Here is a 17,692-nt window from a genome sequence, read left to right as displayed (position 1 = left end):
AAAACAAAAAAATTCCATTAAAACCACGTGATATATTCACGTGTGTTTGCTTCACAGTATCTCATATTTAAATTAAATTATTTCATTTTGGTGTTGACATATTGAGATTTCTAACCGGGAAATGTAATATAATTGTTAATAAAAATCAAACATTTTGAAAATTGGAGACTTTTAAAAACACATTGTCTTTAGTAAAATCATAAACTTCCAGTTTTATCTGATGAATTCTTCTCCGTGTCGTTTAGTTCACTTTAAAGAATCGTGTATATTGAATAAAACTCGTTTTGTTTTCATTCTCTGATGTTTCTGTGTCTTCTACAGGTGGTTAGGACTATTATTAACTCGTAATCTGAGGGCCGTGGGTTCGAATCCCCGTCCCATTATACCTGCTGGTCCTTTCTGCCGTAGGAGCGTTACACTGTCCAGTCAATCCCGATTTTTGTTGGTAAAAAAAGTCGTCCAAGAGTTGGTGGTTGCTAATGACCTGTTGTCTTCCCTCTAGTCTTTCACTGCTAAATTTTCTTTGTCGCGATTTACGTCTTTAAAGACATGTGAGGGTCAGCTTCGTTGATCTCTTTAAAGACCTGTGAAGGTCAGCTTCGTTGACCTCTTTAAAGCCACTAAGGTTCAGCTTCATCGACCTCTTCCTCAAACTTTGCGCTAAATTCAAAACAACCCATATCTTAATACACATATACCTAGGGGGGTTTCTCTTCCTGAAAAATATTTCCAACCTAAAAGAAAAATACAAAAGTTTAGAATATAAAAACAATTTTCGTATGGTATCGTCCCTGCTTTATCCATTAATTACTGTATCGAAGCATATGGGTCACAATATCTGGTTGTTTGTTTATAGTTCCGCATTAAGCCACACAATATGCTATCTGTGTTTACTCACCACGGGTATTGAAACCCGGTTTTTAGCATTAGAAGTCTGCAGACATACTGTTGTGCCAGTGGGGAACGGCTGGCTAGTATGCTAAACTCTCAATGGATTACCGCAAAAGCACACGCCATAAAAATAAAGGTAAAATTCCATTATTCGATTAGAATAGCCCAGAGGTTAGCGGATCATCACTGACTAACTGCTGTTTATTACTTCAAAATTAAAATTTTTATTTGTAGCTTTTTGCAAATTTCATTTTTAAAAAAAAAGTAAAAACAAATAAGTATTAGAAGCGCCATCTATTGGCAAAATCCCATTGGTTTCTTCGGTTACGTATAACTCTGATGACGTCAATGGCAAGGAGTGTAGAACCCGGAAAAATTTCGAAAGTCTGACCATAACTCCTGCCTGTGGCTGGTGAAGAACGTATCACCATAACTCCTGCCTGTGGCTGGTGAAGAACGTATCACGTGACCATGACGTTGAAGAAGTTACTCGAGCTTTCTCACTAGGAATGGAATGTGTGCGTTTCTGGTAATTTTCATCGAATCGTCTGCTAGGTTATGCGAAAAAAAAAAAAAGATCGAACCGACAACAACTGTCGAAGAAACTTGACCGCAGGAGACAGAACTGCTTCTGACGAGCTGTAGTTAGTTACTGGCTCGATTAATCAGTCTTTACTTAAATTCATTGTGTTTTGAGGTACACCAAAACAGCACGAGAAATAACAATGAGAAGATTTAGCGGATTTCAAGACCTCAGGTGTGGCGCTGTTGTCGTCTGCCATTATGCCATGGTAAGCAGTGTACATTATCCTGTAACATAGTTCAAGGTCAGAATAGAATAATTTATCTGTACTGTTGTATGTGATTCATTACGTCCCAACTGATCGCTATTATTATAAATATTAGCTAAAAGTCCCATTAAGGAAGCAAAATTTATATATATAACAATGTTATATAATGTCCCCCTATTCCTTCTTACTTGTATTATTGCCTCCAGGTGGCACAGCGGTATGTCTGAGGACTTAAAACGATAAAAACCGGGTTTTGTTACCCGTGTTGGGCAGAGCACAGATTGCCTATTCTATAGCTCTGTGCTTAAATGACAAACAAACAGAGTTGACCGACTCGATTATAGGTTGTTTTGTTTGTAACACAACTGAAAACTGTCCGTCTGTGTACATGGACTACTTTGTCTCAGGAATTTTGCTGTCGAAAGGAGATAAAAAAAAAAAAAACACCCAAAGACACAGGCATTCAGTTCAATGAGTCAGTTATTTACTGTTATGTTTCACCAAGCAGAATAAGCAGTTAACGTCTAATGGGCTCTAACGTTAAAATAATGGGATATCTATGCTCTCCCCACTACGGGTATCGAAACCTGGGTTTTAACGTTGAAAATCCAAAAACATACCGCTATGCCACTAGGATCCAGGCAACTATTAATGATGGATGTTAGCTAACACACACACACACAATGGATATCTTTTCACAGTAAGATCTGTAATAATTTATGCACGTGAATGTTTGTGAGGTGTGCTCATATCAGTCGTAGGAGTTAAGATTTTGTTTTATTATTCTATCAAAATAATTATGCTAACAAAAGATGCCACCAGAGGTAGTGTTTTTCAGTCTGTATAATTGTTATCTTTATATCAGCCTTTAGTTTATTTCAGTTAAACTGTTAGAGACTTTGTTGTTATTTAGTATCACAAAAGTTATTGTTGATATACACGTGTATACGTATCACATCAAAACATTCCTCGAATATTTCACGGTCACAGAGCCTCCTGAGGTTAACTACGTCGTTAAGAGGTTACGAATGGTTAACTGGGATAATGTGTGTTACATTTTAATGTTTTATCTTCAACATTATTTTAAATATGAAGCATGGAGTGAAGTATTAATATAGTCAGGTTAACAGAAGTCCAGAAACTGGCTGACTAATACAGTCAGGTTAACAGAAGTCCAGGAACTGGTTGGGTAGTCCAGTCAGGTTAACAGGAGTCCAAGAACTGGTTGGCTAATCCAGCCAGATTAACAGAAGTCCAGGAACTAGCTGGTTAATACAGTCTCGTTGATAGAAGTCCATAGAAAGAAGTGCTCATACAATCATGTTCATAGAAATACATTACACTAAGTACTAATACAGGTACGTTAATAGAAGTCCAAAGACTGACTGTTAGTTCAACCACAATCAGTAGAAGTCAAATATATTGTCACTTCTTTCATTTGATTTAATGAAGTACAAGTAATAAACAGGCCTGATTTGCTGGTGGTCCTGAAGAAAAACATCCCGATTGACCAAACTGATACATGTTCAGTGTTCCATTTGTAAGTACTTAACAGTCGAGGATGAGAATTATTTCAGTATCACTAAAGAAGTGTGCCCTCTACCGGCTGTTTCAGGTATGTAAAAACATAACATGAATTTAATAACTAATCAGTCGTCAAATAAATTAAAATTAATAATAATAAACATAAAAAATATTTTTCGTAAAATTTAGCATGGGGAAAATAAATACAACTAACTGTCTCTATAAACACGTGTCTTCCATGGATGCTTAAGTCAATCAGTTGTGTCTCACTTTCGAAATGTTTCCCCACAAACGTGATTCTGTTAACATTCCGAATATAATATTTATTTATTCTTAAAACGGGTTTCAGTTTTCAATATTCAATTTTGGGCACTGAAACAAACAAACAAAATATGTGAAAAACAACTGTAGCAATAGTTGATCAGAAACTTGTGAGAACATGTCATTAACCAGGTCAATCATCACCAGTATACCCTTGTTACCATAGTAATATTAACCAGGTCAATCATCACCAGTATACCCTTGTTACCATAGTAATATTAATCAGGTTAATCATCACCAGTATACCCTTGTTACCTTAGTAACATTAACTTGTGTACGTCAGTCTTCTGTCACCAGGTTAATCATCACCAGTATACCTTTGTTACCATAGTAACATTAACTTGTGTACGTCAGTCTTCTGTCACCAGGTTCATCATCACCGGTATACCCTTGTGTTCGTCAGTCTTCTGCTCAAGTCACTATTTGGAATCATTAGCTCCCAACAATCACTTATTATTAATTATTTTTATGTGAACCAAACCTGGAGCAGCCCATTAGTCCAAAACTGCACCTGAACTCTTTATTAGTTTGGATGAATATTTACGTGTGTAGAATGAACTTTTGTCTTATGATATTTATGTTTTATTTGGTATTAATGTTCTAACAATTTGATTTTTTGTGTTTTTTTTTAATTTCGTGTAAGGCTACACCAGGACTATCTGCGCTAATCGTCCCTAATTTAGCAGTGTAAGACTAGAGGGAAGGCAGCTGGTCATCACCACCCACCACCAACTCTTGTGCTACTATTTTACCAACGAATAGTGGGATTGACCGTCACATTATAACACCCCCACGGCTGGGATGGCGAGCACATTTGGTGCAACGGGGATTCGAACCCACGACCCTCAGATTACGAATCGAGTGCCTTAAATATCTGGCCATGCTGGGCCTTGTTCTAACGGTCTAGCTTCTGTTTAAAATGTATTTGACAATTATATTGCTGATCAGCCGTACATAAAAACTGCCTCGAATGACATCTGAAAATCATTTTCATTTATTTAATATTTACGTCAAGCTTTATTTGAACCCAAGTTACCACTAACTTGTTAAAGACCAATTCTTTAAAAATATGCCTCATATTGGTTCGCATTATCATCCGTTAACAACACTTAAAATTTTCCGATTACACATATTTCCCTTCGAATCTCTTCTTTACGTTCAGTTTACAACAAACTCAGTCGTTTTACAGTTTAAAACGTCTACAAGTTAGTTAATATTTAGTTCCTTGTCGTCTCTCATTACACTAGTGTGTATCGGGTGATATTCTTGTTCAGTAAGAAACTTAGCAACTGAAGAGGTAGCGTTGTAAGTCACCCGTCATCTCTTCTTTCACGTCCTGGGTACTTTTGTTGTCATGGTGGCCCACGTAAAGCTTCTAGATATAGGAAGATAGAGTAACATTCCAACCCTGGGGACATAGGTGGCGAGGAGTTCACCCTGGAGAAAGCTAACAAAACAAGTTTACCACGCCACCTACATTCAATTTCATAAAGCACACAAAAGTGGGTAGAAGGAATTAAAAAAAAAACATTTCTATACACCCTGGGCTACTTCATCTCGAGCATGCGTGAAAAAAGAAAAACAAATCTATTTTACTTGTTTGTTAGCACAACTAATTAGTTGTATTAGGTTGTGAGCACAAACAATTAGTTGTACTAGGTTGTGAGCACAACTAATTAGTTGTATTAGGTTGTGAGCACAAACAGTTAGTTGTACTAGGTTGTGAGCACAACTAATTAGTTGTATTAGGTTATAAGCACAACTAATTAGTTGTATTAGGTTGTGAGCACAAACAATTAGTTGTACTAGGTTGTGAGCACAACTTATTTGTTGTACTTGGTTGTGAGCACAACTAATTAGTTGTATTAGGTTGTGAGCACAAACAGTTAGTTGTATTAGGTTGTGAGCACAACTAATTAGTTGTATTAGGTTATGAGCACAACTAATTAGTTGTATTAGGTTGTGAGCACAAACAATTAGTTGTATTAGGTTGTGAGCACAACTTATTTGTTGTACTTGGTTGTAAGCACAACTAATTAGTTGTAATAGGTTGTGAACACAACTAATTAGCTGTGATCCCGAAATTCTTAAAAACAGCTAGTTAAAAAATAAAAATGGAAACCGGATAGAAAGAACTGGTACATTCAGGTGGTTAGGGGCCAACTCCGGATCCTGTTGTGTCTACACTATTAGGAACCTCTTTAAGTGGACTCATGTCAATCATTTTTCAAACCTTTCTCCAATTTTACTTCTCTTTGTGGGGTTCGCTAGCTACGTTTTTGAGAAAAGCAAAATAATATTTAGAAAACCTCGAAATCGTATTCCTTGATGACGAGAAACCCACTTGAAATAAAAATGTATATCAGAACAGCTGGTGTGGGTATTAACACTTTTTCTGATAAGCAGAGAACAACGTTTCGACCTTACTAGGTCATCTTCAAGTTAAGAAAGAGAGAGTTTGCAAGTGACCGTTGCCGGACACATGTCTTAGAGACGAGAGTATAAACGGGTGTCGGGATTGTAGAGGGCGTTGCAAGTGGATGTTAGGATATTAATTAGTATAGATTTTTTGTTTTGTTTTCTTTATTTTGCGCAAAGCTACACGAGGGCTATCTGCGCTAGCCGTCCCTAATTTAGTAGTGTAAGAATAGAGGGAAAGCAGCTAGTCATCACTACCCACTGCCAACTCTTGGGCTACTCTTTAACAACGAATAGTGGGATTGACCGTCACATTATGACGTCCCCACGGCTGAAAGGGCGAGCATGTTTGGCGCGACGGGATGCGAACTCGCTACCCTCAGATTACGAGTCGCACGCCTTAACGCGCTTGGCCATACCGGGCCATCAGTATAGGTATAAAGTTGTTCCTTTATATTGGTTTAATTTTGGTTTTGGTTACTGTATAAGTTGGGCTCTCTTTCCTAACCTGAAGATGACCTAGGAAGATCGAAACGTGGTTCTATCCTCATCAATAAGCATGTTAATACCCACACCAGCCGTTCTGAGATACATGAGTAATGGTATATTCGTGTTGTGTAAGAACATCTGAAGCTTACTGATTGGCTCGCAGCATCTGTTTATAACTTTTATGTTTTTTACCACCGCAGTAAAAAAATGATTTAGTTTTATTCTGGGGTTTGGGAGGGACCTTCAGGACGTTCTAATTTGTTTAAAAAGAAACATTAAAACGTTTTATAATTTCAATAACAAAATCCTGACATATCTTATAACAAGGTGTTTCATAATTCGTCCAAAAATTACTGATATGTTTTATAACTTACATAAGGAAATCACTTCTCTTCCTACTTCTGTTGTTTAATAACTTTTAACAAACATACGTTTTTGGAATGCCTAAAATGTATAGCTTCGTAATTTACAAAGGTGAGATTGTTACCTCATATTTGTTTTTGTATGTCATAAGTTTCTACATTTTTGTCGTAAGGTTTCTTGCGGTTCGTTCAACATGAGCTGATTAAAAATTTTTTAGTTAAATGATTCATCTATATTTGTTCAACATAAAGTGATTGGACATTTTTTTGGTAAAACAAGGAAACCTAGTAGTTTGCTTAACATGAGCTGATTGGACACTTTTTGGTGAAGTGGGGAAATCATTAGATTTGTTCGACATGCACCGATTGGAGATTTTTGTGTTCAGGTTGTGATATCATTGTGGTTTGTTTAATATGAACTGACTGGACACTTTTATGTAAAGGTTGTGATATCATTGTGGTTTGTTTAATATGAACTGACTGGACATTTTTATGTAAAGGTTGTGATATCATTGTGGTTTGTTTAATATGAACTGACTGGACATTTTTATGTAAAGGTTGTGATATCATTGTGGTTTGTTTAATATGAACTGACTGGACATTTTTATTTAAAGGTTGTGATATCATTGTGGTTTGTTTAATATGAACTGACTGGACATTTTTATGTAAAGGTTGTGATATCATTGTGGTTTGTTTAATATGAACTGACTGGACATTTTTATTTAAAGGTTGTGATATTATTGTGGTTTGTTTAATATGAACTGACTGGACATTTTTATGTAAAGGTTGTGAGATAATTGTGGTTTGTTTAATATGAACTGACTGGACATTTTTATGTAAAGGTTGTGATATCTTTGTGGTTTGTTTAATACGAACTGACTGGACATTTTTATGTAAAGGTTGTGATATTTTTATGGTTTGTTTAATATGAACTGACTGGACATTTCTATGTAAAGGTTGTGATGTCATTGTGGTTTGTTTACTATGAACTGACTGGACATTTTTATGTAAAGGTTGTGATGTCATTGTGGTTTGTTTAATATGAACTGACTGGACATTTTTATGTAAAGGTTGTGATATCATTGTGGTTTGTTTAATATGAACTGACTGGACATTTTTATGTAAAGGTTGTGATATCATTGTGGTTTGTTTAATATGAACTGACTGGACATTTTTATGTAAAGGTTGTGATGTCATTGTGGTTTGTTTACTATGAACTGACTGGACATTTTTATGTAAAGGTTGTGATATCATTGTGGTTTGTTTAATATGAACTGACTGGACATTTTTATGTAAAGGTTGTGATATTATTGTGGCTTGTTTAATATGAACTGACTGGACATTTTTGTGTAAAGGTTGTGATGTCATTGTGGTTTGTTTACTATGAATTGACTGGACATTTCTATGTAAAGGTTGTGATGTCATTGTGGTTTGTTTACTATGAACTGACTGGACATTTTTATGTAAAGGTTGTGATATCATTGTGGTTTGTTTAATATGAACTGACTGGACATTTTTATGTAAAGGTTGTGATATCATTGTGGTTTGTTTAATATGAACTGACTGGACATTTTTATGTAAAGGTTGTGATATCATTATGGTTTGTTTAATATGAACTGACTGGACATTTTTATGTAAAGGTTGTGATATTATTGTGGCTTGTTTAATATGAACTGACTGGACATTTTTATGTAAAGGTTGTGATATCATTGTGGTTTGTTCAAGATGAACTGACTGGACATTTTTATGTAAAGGTTGTGATATCTTCAGGCTTGTTCACGATGAACTGATTGAACATTTTTGTGCTAAGAGAGTGATATCTTGAGGTTCGTTCAACATGAATTGGTTGGAGAGTTTTTTGGTAAAACAGGATAATCTTGAGTTTTGTTCAACATGAACTAACTGGACATTTGTTCAGACAGTGATACATCAATGTCTGTCAATGCTTATGATTTCTTTCTACTACTATCGACAGTGATTTAACAATGTTTGTAAATATTTATTAATTTTTTCTGCTACGAGCAACAATGATTTAACAATGTTTGTAAATATGTATTATTTGTTTCTGCTCCGAGCAACAATGATTTAACAATGTTTGTAAATATGTATTATTTGTTTCTGCTCCGAGCAACAATGATTTAACAATGTTTGTTATATTTATTATTTGTTTCTGCTACGAGCAACAATGATTTAACAATGTTTGTAAATATGTATTATTTGTTTCTGCTCCGAGCAACAATGATTTAACAATGTTTGTTATATTTATTATTTGTTTCTGCTACGAGCAACAATGATTTAACAATGTTTGGAAATATTTATTATTTGTTTCTGCTACGAGCAACAATGATCTAACAATATTTGTAAATATTTATTAATTTTTTCTGCTACGAACAACAATGATTTAACAATGTTTGTAAATATTTATTATTTGTTTCTGCTACGAGCAACAATGATTTAATATTGTTTGTAAATATTTATTATTTGTTTCTGCTACAAGCAACAATGATCTAACAATGTTTGTAAATACTTATTGTTTCTGCTACTATCTACAATGACTTTAACAATATACACTTTTCTCCCTGAACTTTATCTTCGTTAATTCGTGCCCATGAGTGGCACAACGGTATATCAGTGGATTCGCAACGCTAGAAACCATGTTTCGTTACTCATGATGAGCAGAACACAGATAACTCATTGCGTACCTTTGTTCTTAATTACAAACAAAGAAACAGTTGATTTCCATCTGTTACTAGATGTCGTATTTCCAACTGGTACAGCGACAAGTCTACGGATTCACAACGCTAACATCAAGGGTTCGATTCCCCTCGGTGGACACAGCAGATAGCCCGATGTGGCTTGGCTATAAAACGTACACATACCAGTAGACAAAATATATTATTTATTTTTGGAAAACGATACATACATGTGTATATATACCATATAAGAAATGAATAAAAAAATCATGGTAGATACCACAAGTGAACAACATTCTAGACTTCTGACCACACTGAGCCCTCCCCGATAACCGAGTTCTTTATTTCGAAAGCCTGGTGAAAAGAACGGTGGTAGACAATACATACATAGGCCTAACACGCTTTTTTAAAATTACTTGTTTCGAATATGTAATGGGCGGGAAAAAAGAAACCGTTGTATTTCCTACTACATTTGTAGACGTAGGTAAAACTTTTATGTTCATTAGTCAGAACATTTCCTTAGTCAAACTCACTACTTTATCGTGTAGGAAACTACTAGTTAGGCCTCGCCAACATTATCCATATAATGAAGACATATGAGAATGTGACGTCAGTTACTATTTTCCTAAGAAATAAACAAAGTGTATGATAAACAAAACGCGACAAAAATAACTCTATTTTGATCCAACTGTGCAAAATTGTAATTCCAATGATAATTTTAAACTGATTGAAATGGGTCAACTGAGGTGATAGCTTTGAAAACTCCTTATGATAACTGAGACGTAAGATATTGAAAGTTTTGGATATTATGGTAGGAAATATGATTTGTTGTTAGGACTACTTCATCAGTACCAATAATGATTCTTTAATATTTCTATAGGGCATTTCTTTCCTAGCTCTAATCCTGTTTGTAGAAAAACTCTACGACGTGGACAGACAAAACAGTTTTCTACAAACAGTGACGTCAGTGTGGATCCCAGACGAGCTTCCAGTTACAAAGTTAAACACATCCAACCAAGAAGCCTCGGTCTCACAACCTTCTAAAGTGCCATCTAGCGGAGATCAACAGCTTTCTTCTTCACAATTAAACCTCAGTAATCTAAAAGCAGATTTGGAGTACAATATATGTGAGTATGGTTTCCCAACATCACAAAATGTAATTTATTGTATTATTGTAATTTATATTTCATTCTGTATCGATATCTTGTTTTTTAGTAACAAAGTTTTCAGGAAAGGACTCAGCCTGTTTACAGCCTGTTTAAATTCACTTTATCATCTATTTCATTGTAATATGGGTAATGGAGTTTGGTTTATATTACCTCAAGATCTATGAAATCAACTCTTATCATAAACAAATTATGTACTTGAAAGGACCCTATAATTTTTTTTATTTTCTGTTGTTTTCACTCCTACGTGAATTTAAATCTAAATACACTGCGCGCTTTTTCTTATCGGATTATTCGTGTGATACACCTGAGAGGGAAATTTTATTTCTAATAAACAAAGTTTTTAGATTCACCAATAGTTTATCACATTAACCACAGTGTTGTTACTTCCCTGTTCGTTGTCGTTGTTTATAGTGGAATTATCGTTACTACATAAGTTAACCACATGTGTTATTACTCTATTACTTCTTGTTGCTGTTTGTAGTATAATTATCGTTACTACATAAGTTAACCACATGTGTTATTACTCTATTACTTGTTGCTGTTTGTAGTAGAATTATCGTTACTACATAAGTTAACCACATGTGTTATTACTCTATTACTTGTTACTGTTTGTAGTAGAATTATCGTTACTACATAAGTTAACCACATGTGTTATTACTCTATTACTTGTTGCTGTTTGTAGTATAATTATCGTTACTACATAAGTTAACCACATGTGTTATTACTCTATTACTTGTTGCTGTTTGTAGTAGAATTATCGTTACTACATAAGTTAACCACACGTGTTATTACTCTATTACTTGTTGCTGTTTGTAGTATAATTGTCGTTACTACATAAGTTAACCACATGTGTTATTACTCTATTACTTGTTGCTGTTTGTAGTAGAATTATCGTTACTACATAAGTTAACCACACGTGATATTACTCTATTACTTGTTGCTGTTTGTAGTAGAATTATCGTTACTACATAAGTTAACCACATGTGTTATTACTCTATTACTTGTTGCTGTTTGTAGTAGAATTATCGTTACTACATAAGTTAACCACATGTGTTATTACTCTATTACTTGTTACTGTTTGTAGTAGAATTATCGTTACTACATAAGTTAACCACATGTGTTATTACTCTATTACTTGTTGCTGTTTGTAGTAGAATTATCGTTACTACATAAGTTAACCACACGTGTTATTACTCTATTACTTGTTGCTGTTTGTAGTATAATTATCGTTACTACATAAGTTAACCACATGTGTTATTACTCTATTACTTGTTGCTGTTTGTAGTAGAATTATCGTTACTACATAAGTTAACCACACGTGTTATTACTCTATTACTTGTTGCTGTTTGTAGTATAATTATCGTTACTACATAAGTTAACCACATGTGTTATTACTCTATTACTTGTTGCTGTTTGTAGTATAATTATCGTTACTACATAAGTTAACCACATGTGTTATTACTCTATTACTTGTTGCTGTTTGTAGTAGAATTATCGTTACTACATAAGTTAACCACATGTGTTATTACTCTATTACTTGTTGCTGTTTGTAGTATAATTATCGTTACTACATAAGTTAACCACATGTGTTATTACTGTATTAATTGTTACTGTTTATAGTGGAGTTACAGTCAGTAAGGACCACCCTCATTCTAAGTATTGTCTTCACCTTGGGTTCATTCTAAGTTGGTGGTGGATGGCGTTTTCCATAAGTCAGACAACTCAAGAAGTAAGCAGAATATACGTTCAAATTATAATAATTCTTACTTACACCTTAAGTGTCAAATTAAAGTCGACATAAACACACAAGGTAGGGTATTTTCAGACTGATCTGCCCCTTTTGTAACCCATGAGCTTAAAAGTCATTTGGACACACCCCTACTCTCCTAAAGATATAGACATATCCAGTCATAATTTAGAGCTTTTGACCAGTTTGTGGTGAATAGCGACATCATTACAGCTATAAGGCATTTATAGTTTAAATGTCGGAATATATTCAACTATTAACCGTGGATCGAACCTTGGACTCGACGGGTAACTTGTAGATCACGCCTTTGTGTTTAACTTTAGTCATTTGACAATCAGCCGAAATGAAATGTCTCCTTCGCCTTTTACACGACATACAAATTAGGCCTCCTTCCCAACAAAAATGGGTTGTATCCATCTGTATGTTGACAAGCAAATCGGAATGGAAATATAACTGGGATGGCCAACAGAGGGCGTATTACTTAACAGGTGCTTGGATGACCAACAGAGGGCGTATTATTTAACAGGTCCTTGGATGGCCAACAGAGGGCGTATTACTTGGTTCTGACGTTTTTTGTTTGTTTTAGTGCAATAAGATAATTGCGCTCTGTACACCAGGAAGAACACGTTGGCGTTGTAAATCCACTAACGTACCTCTGACTAACTTGAGTAAGAGAAACAATAACAGGAACTTGAACCGCTCTGTTCTTCCACAGCGGGTATCGAAACCGGCTTTCTAGTATTATAAGCTCTCAGACTTGCCAGTGAGCCTTTATTCACAACATTCTGGAGAGAAATCTCTTTGAAGTAAATTTTGACGGAAAACCTGTGTTCCGTTTTTATATTGTAATAAACGTATTGGTTTCACGTTTTAAACGTTTTATTCAATTCGGATACTCACTCAAAATTACCGAAGGTCTATCTGGGTTAACCCCCCTTCCATCGGTATGTTGGACTGATAGACTATAGAAGAAAGGTAGCTAGTAGAAAGCTGATCTAATAGTAGGATCTGACTGCCACTCTAATAACGCACCCATTCCCCAAAAGTGCAAACCGTGATTTTCCAATAACGAATGGTAAAATGTAGACAATCCTGTTCGGTATGCTAACTAGTAAGCACGCCCATATTGTCTGTAAAAATAAATGTAATGAAGGAAGGTTAAGTCGTACCTTGTTTCAAATATTATTAACAAGGTACTTGAACTAAACCAGCTTACGTTATCCTTTACTATTCTTAGTCTTTCTTGAACATATATGGTAATCAGTCTAACGACCAGTGAAGATAAACAAATATTTCACGTTAAGTCTGTCAACTCGTTCTCTCATTTCTCTTCAGGGTGGAGTTCCCCTGAAGATCGTCTTCTTCCTGGGGATTTTTGCTGCTGTAGATATTGTTGCTAGCATTGGTTTTATCTTAGTACGAATCGTAATGGTAAGTGACGTCAATATTTGGTTAATATTATTACTGTTTTGTCAATATTGTTACTAGTTTCTTAATATTATTACTGTTTTGTTAATATTATTACTGTTTTGTTAATATTGTAACCTGTTTCTTAATATTATTACTGTTTTGTTAATATTGTAACAAGTTTCTTAATATTATTACTGTTTTGTTAATATTGTAACAAGTTTCTTAATATTATTACTGTTTTGTTAATATTATTACTGTTTTGTTAATATTGTAACCTGTTTCTTAATATTATTACTGTTTTGTTAATATTGTAACCTGTTTCTTAATATTATTACTGTTTTGTTAATATTGTAGCCTGTTTCTCAATATTATTACTGTTTTGTTCATAGTGTTAGTGTTTTGTTAATACTGGTATATTTTTGTTAATATTATTACTGTTTTTTAATATTGGTATTGTTTTGCTCATATCTTTACTATGTTGTTAATATTGTTACTAGCTTCTTAATATTATTACTGTGTTGTCAGTATTGTTACTGTTTTGTTAATATTGGTATTGTTTCGTTCACATTTTACCATGTTGTTAATATTGTTATTGTTTTGTTAATATTCTAACTGTTTTGTTAATTTTGGTGTTGTTCTGTTAATATTTTTACTGTTTTGTTAATAATAGTGTTTTATTTATACTGGTATTGTTTTGTTAAAATTGAGATATTTTTGTAAACATTGGTATCATTTTGTTAATAGTGTTAGTTTTGTGAATATTGTTACTGATATGTTAATATTGGTATTCTTTTGTTAATATTGTTACTAGGTTGTTAATATTGGTATTGTTTTATTAATATTGTTACTGTTTTGTTAATATTATTACGAGGTTGTTAATATTTGTATTATTTTGTTAATATTGTTACTGTTTTGTTACTTTTGGCGTTGTTTTGTTAATATTATTACTGTTTTGTTAATTTTGGTGTTGTTTTGTTAATAATGGTATTGTTTTGTTGACATTGTCACTGTTTTGTTAACATTGTTACTAGTTTGCTAATATTGCTATTGATTTCTTAATATTGTTACTGATTTGTTAGTATTGGTATTGTTTTGTTAGTTTTGTAAATATTGTTCCTAGTTTTATAATATTGGTATCATTTTGTTAATATTATTACTAGGTTGTTAATATTAGTATTGTTTTGTTAATATTGTTACTGTTTTGTTACTTTTGGGGTTGATTTGTTAATATTGTTACTGTTTTGTTAATATTATTACTAGTTTGTTTTGTTAATATTGTTACTAGTTTGTTTTGTTAATATTGTTACTCGTTTGTTTTATTAATATTGTTACTAGTTTGTTTTGTTAATATTGTTACTAGTTTGTTTTGTTAATATTGTTTTGTTAATATTGTTACTAGTTTGTTTTCTTAATATTGTTACTAGTTTGTTTTGTTAATATTATTACTAGTTTGTTTTGTTAATATTGTTACTAGTTTGTTTTGTTAATATTATTACTAGTTTGTTTTGTTAATATTGTTACTAGTTTGTTTTCTTAATATTGTTTGTAGTTTGTTTTGTTAATATTATTACTAGTTTGTTTTGTTAATATTGTTATTAGTTTGTTTTGTTAATATTGTTACTCGTTTGTTTTATTAATATTGTTACTAGTTTGTTTTGTTAATATTATTACTAGTTTGTTTTGTTAATATTGTTACTAGTTTGTTTTGTTAATATTGTTACTAGTTTGTTTTGTTAATATTGTTACTAGTTTGTTTTGTTAATATTGTTACTAGTTTGTTTTGTTAATATTGTTTGTAGTTTGTTTTGTTAATATTGTTATTAGTTTGTTTTGTTAATATTGTTACTCGTTTGTTTTATTAATATTGTTACTAGTTTGTTTTGTAAATATTATTACCAGTTTGTTTTGTTAATATTGTTATTAGTTTGTTTTCTTAATATTGTTACTAGTTTGTTTTGTTAATATTAATATTGTTTTGTTAATATTAATATTGTTTTGTTAGTATTAATATTGTTTTGTTAATATTGTTATTAGTTTGTTTTGTTAATATTAATATTGTTTTGTTAGTATTGTTATTAGTTTGTTTTGTTAATATTAATATTGTTTTGTTAGTATTGTTATTAGTTTGTTTTGTTAATATTAATATTGTTTTGTTAGTATTAATATTGTTTTGTTAATATTGTTATTAGTTTGTTTTGTTAATATTAATATTGTTTTGATAGTATTAATATTGTTTTGTTAATATTGTTATTACTTTGTTTTGTTAATATTAATATTGTTTTGTTAATATTGTTACTAGATTGTTTTATTAATATTGTTACTAGTTTGTTTTATTAATATTGTTACTAGTTTGTTTTGTTAATATTGTTTGTAGTTTGTTTTGTTAATATTGTTACTAGTTTGTTTTGTTAATATTGTTACTAGTTTGTTTTCTTAATATTGTTACTAGTTTGTTTTGTTAATATTGTTTGTAGTTTGTTTTGTTAATATTATTACTAGTTTGTTTTGTTAATATTGTTATTAGTTTGTTTTGTTAATATTGTTATTAGTTTGTTTTGTTAATATTGTTATTAGTTTGTTTTGTTAATATTAATATTGTTTTGTTAATATTAATATTGTTTTGTTAGTATTAATATTGTTTTGTTAATATTGTTATTAGTTTGTTTTGTTAATATTAATATTGTTTTGTTAATATTGTTATTACTTTGTTTTGTTAATATTAATATTGTTTTGTTAATATTGTTATTACTTTGTTTTGTTAATATTAATATTGTTTTGTTAGTATTAATATTGTTTTGTTAATATTAATATTGTTTTGTTAATATTGTTATTACTTTGTTTTGTTAATATTAATATTGTTTTGTTAGTATTAATATTGTTTTGTTAATATTAATATTGTTTTGTTAATATTGTTACTAGATTGTTTTGCTAATATTTTAATTTTTTTTTATGATGTTGTTGTTTTTTTAACGTTTAACTGATATTAGTTTTGCTTAGTAAGTTCTGTGTTTTGTTAATAACATTATTATTGATTAATAATGTAAGAATTTCTTTAAGAATTATTGTGTTGATAATTCTATTTATTTAGCACCTCAAATTTTCACTATAAATTGATTAATTATTTTGGGTAGATGGTGTTTTTGTTTTATTTTAAGAAATTCTTAGAGTTTAAGTCAGGACATATCATTTGTGCAATAACTTTGTACAAAAATATAGTTTATTTGGGAATTATATCGAAGAGCGCTACCTAACGTTACTCTTTAAAACCTATGTTTATGGTCAAACATTCCCAACACGTTATGTTGATTTTCTGGTGATGTATGAATGCCAGTACGTAATGAGAGACCAGTTTTACCCATGGAACATGCGGACCCCATCTCACGTCACTGAGTCTAGCTTTCTAACAGGAGAGATATCTCTTCGGCTTTTAAGCTTAAAGGTAAACTTAAACTCTTTCGTTTTATTTTGCAATGTAAGTGTGTCATTGAAGGCAGTTCTTTGCTTAGATTAGGCAAAAGTAAGTGTATGTCTTATTTTCTTAGTTTGTATTCGTGGCAATTCTTGGAGTTCACGGAATATTCTGGGTATGGCATGCTAACATTTCCTGCTCGGTTAATCGAACGTCATTAACCAAGAACGAAGAGTTTTGGAAATCATATTAACCAAGCAAATCTGGAATTTTCATTATATACAGAGCTAAGCCTAGAAGTTAATCATCCAATTTGGATTAAACATTAACATAACTAGCTGGGGTACCTTTACCTTGGATGGAAGCTATGTAAATTCGTGATTAAAGAAAGGATATCTTAAAACATGAAAAGTTGTTTCCTTTATGTACACTTTTATAAAATGCCCATAAAAACAAGCAAAACACAAG

General features: G+C 32.1%; 1 protein-coding gene across 1 annotated transcript; it reads left to right on the top strand.

The window, feature by feature from the left end:
• The first annotated feature begins 1,276 nt into the window (after positions 1-1,276).
• LOC143228004 (uncharacterized) lies at positions 1,277-17,428 on the top strand. Its single transcript, XM_076459353.1, has 5 exons — positions 1,277-1,682; positions 10,370-10,616; positions 12,279-12,387; positions 13,741-13,836; positions 17,147-17,428. Exons 1-3 carry the CDS (start codon positions 1,617-1,619, stop codon positions 12,341-12,343), a joined length of 378 nt encoding a protein of 125 aa, XP_076315468.1. The 5' UTR covers positions 1,277-1,616; the 3' UTR covers positions 12,344-12,387; positions 13,741-13,836; positions 17,147-17,428.
• Positions 17,429-17,692: the final 264 nt, after the last annotated feature.

The sequence above is a fragment of the Tachypleus tridentatus genome, chromosome 10 (assembly GCF_004210375.1).
Source record: "Tachypleus tridentatus isolate NWPU-2018 chromosome 10, ASM421037v1, whole genome shotgun sequence".
Lineage (NCBI taxonomy): Eukaryota > Metazoa > Arthropoda > Merostomata > Xiphosura > Limulidae > Tachypleus > Tachypleus tridentatus.
Note: the sequence above shows the minus strand (reverse complement) of the source record. Positions and strands in the feature narration are given on the sequence as shown.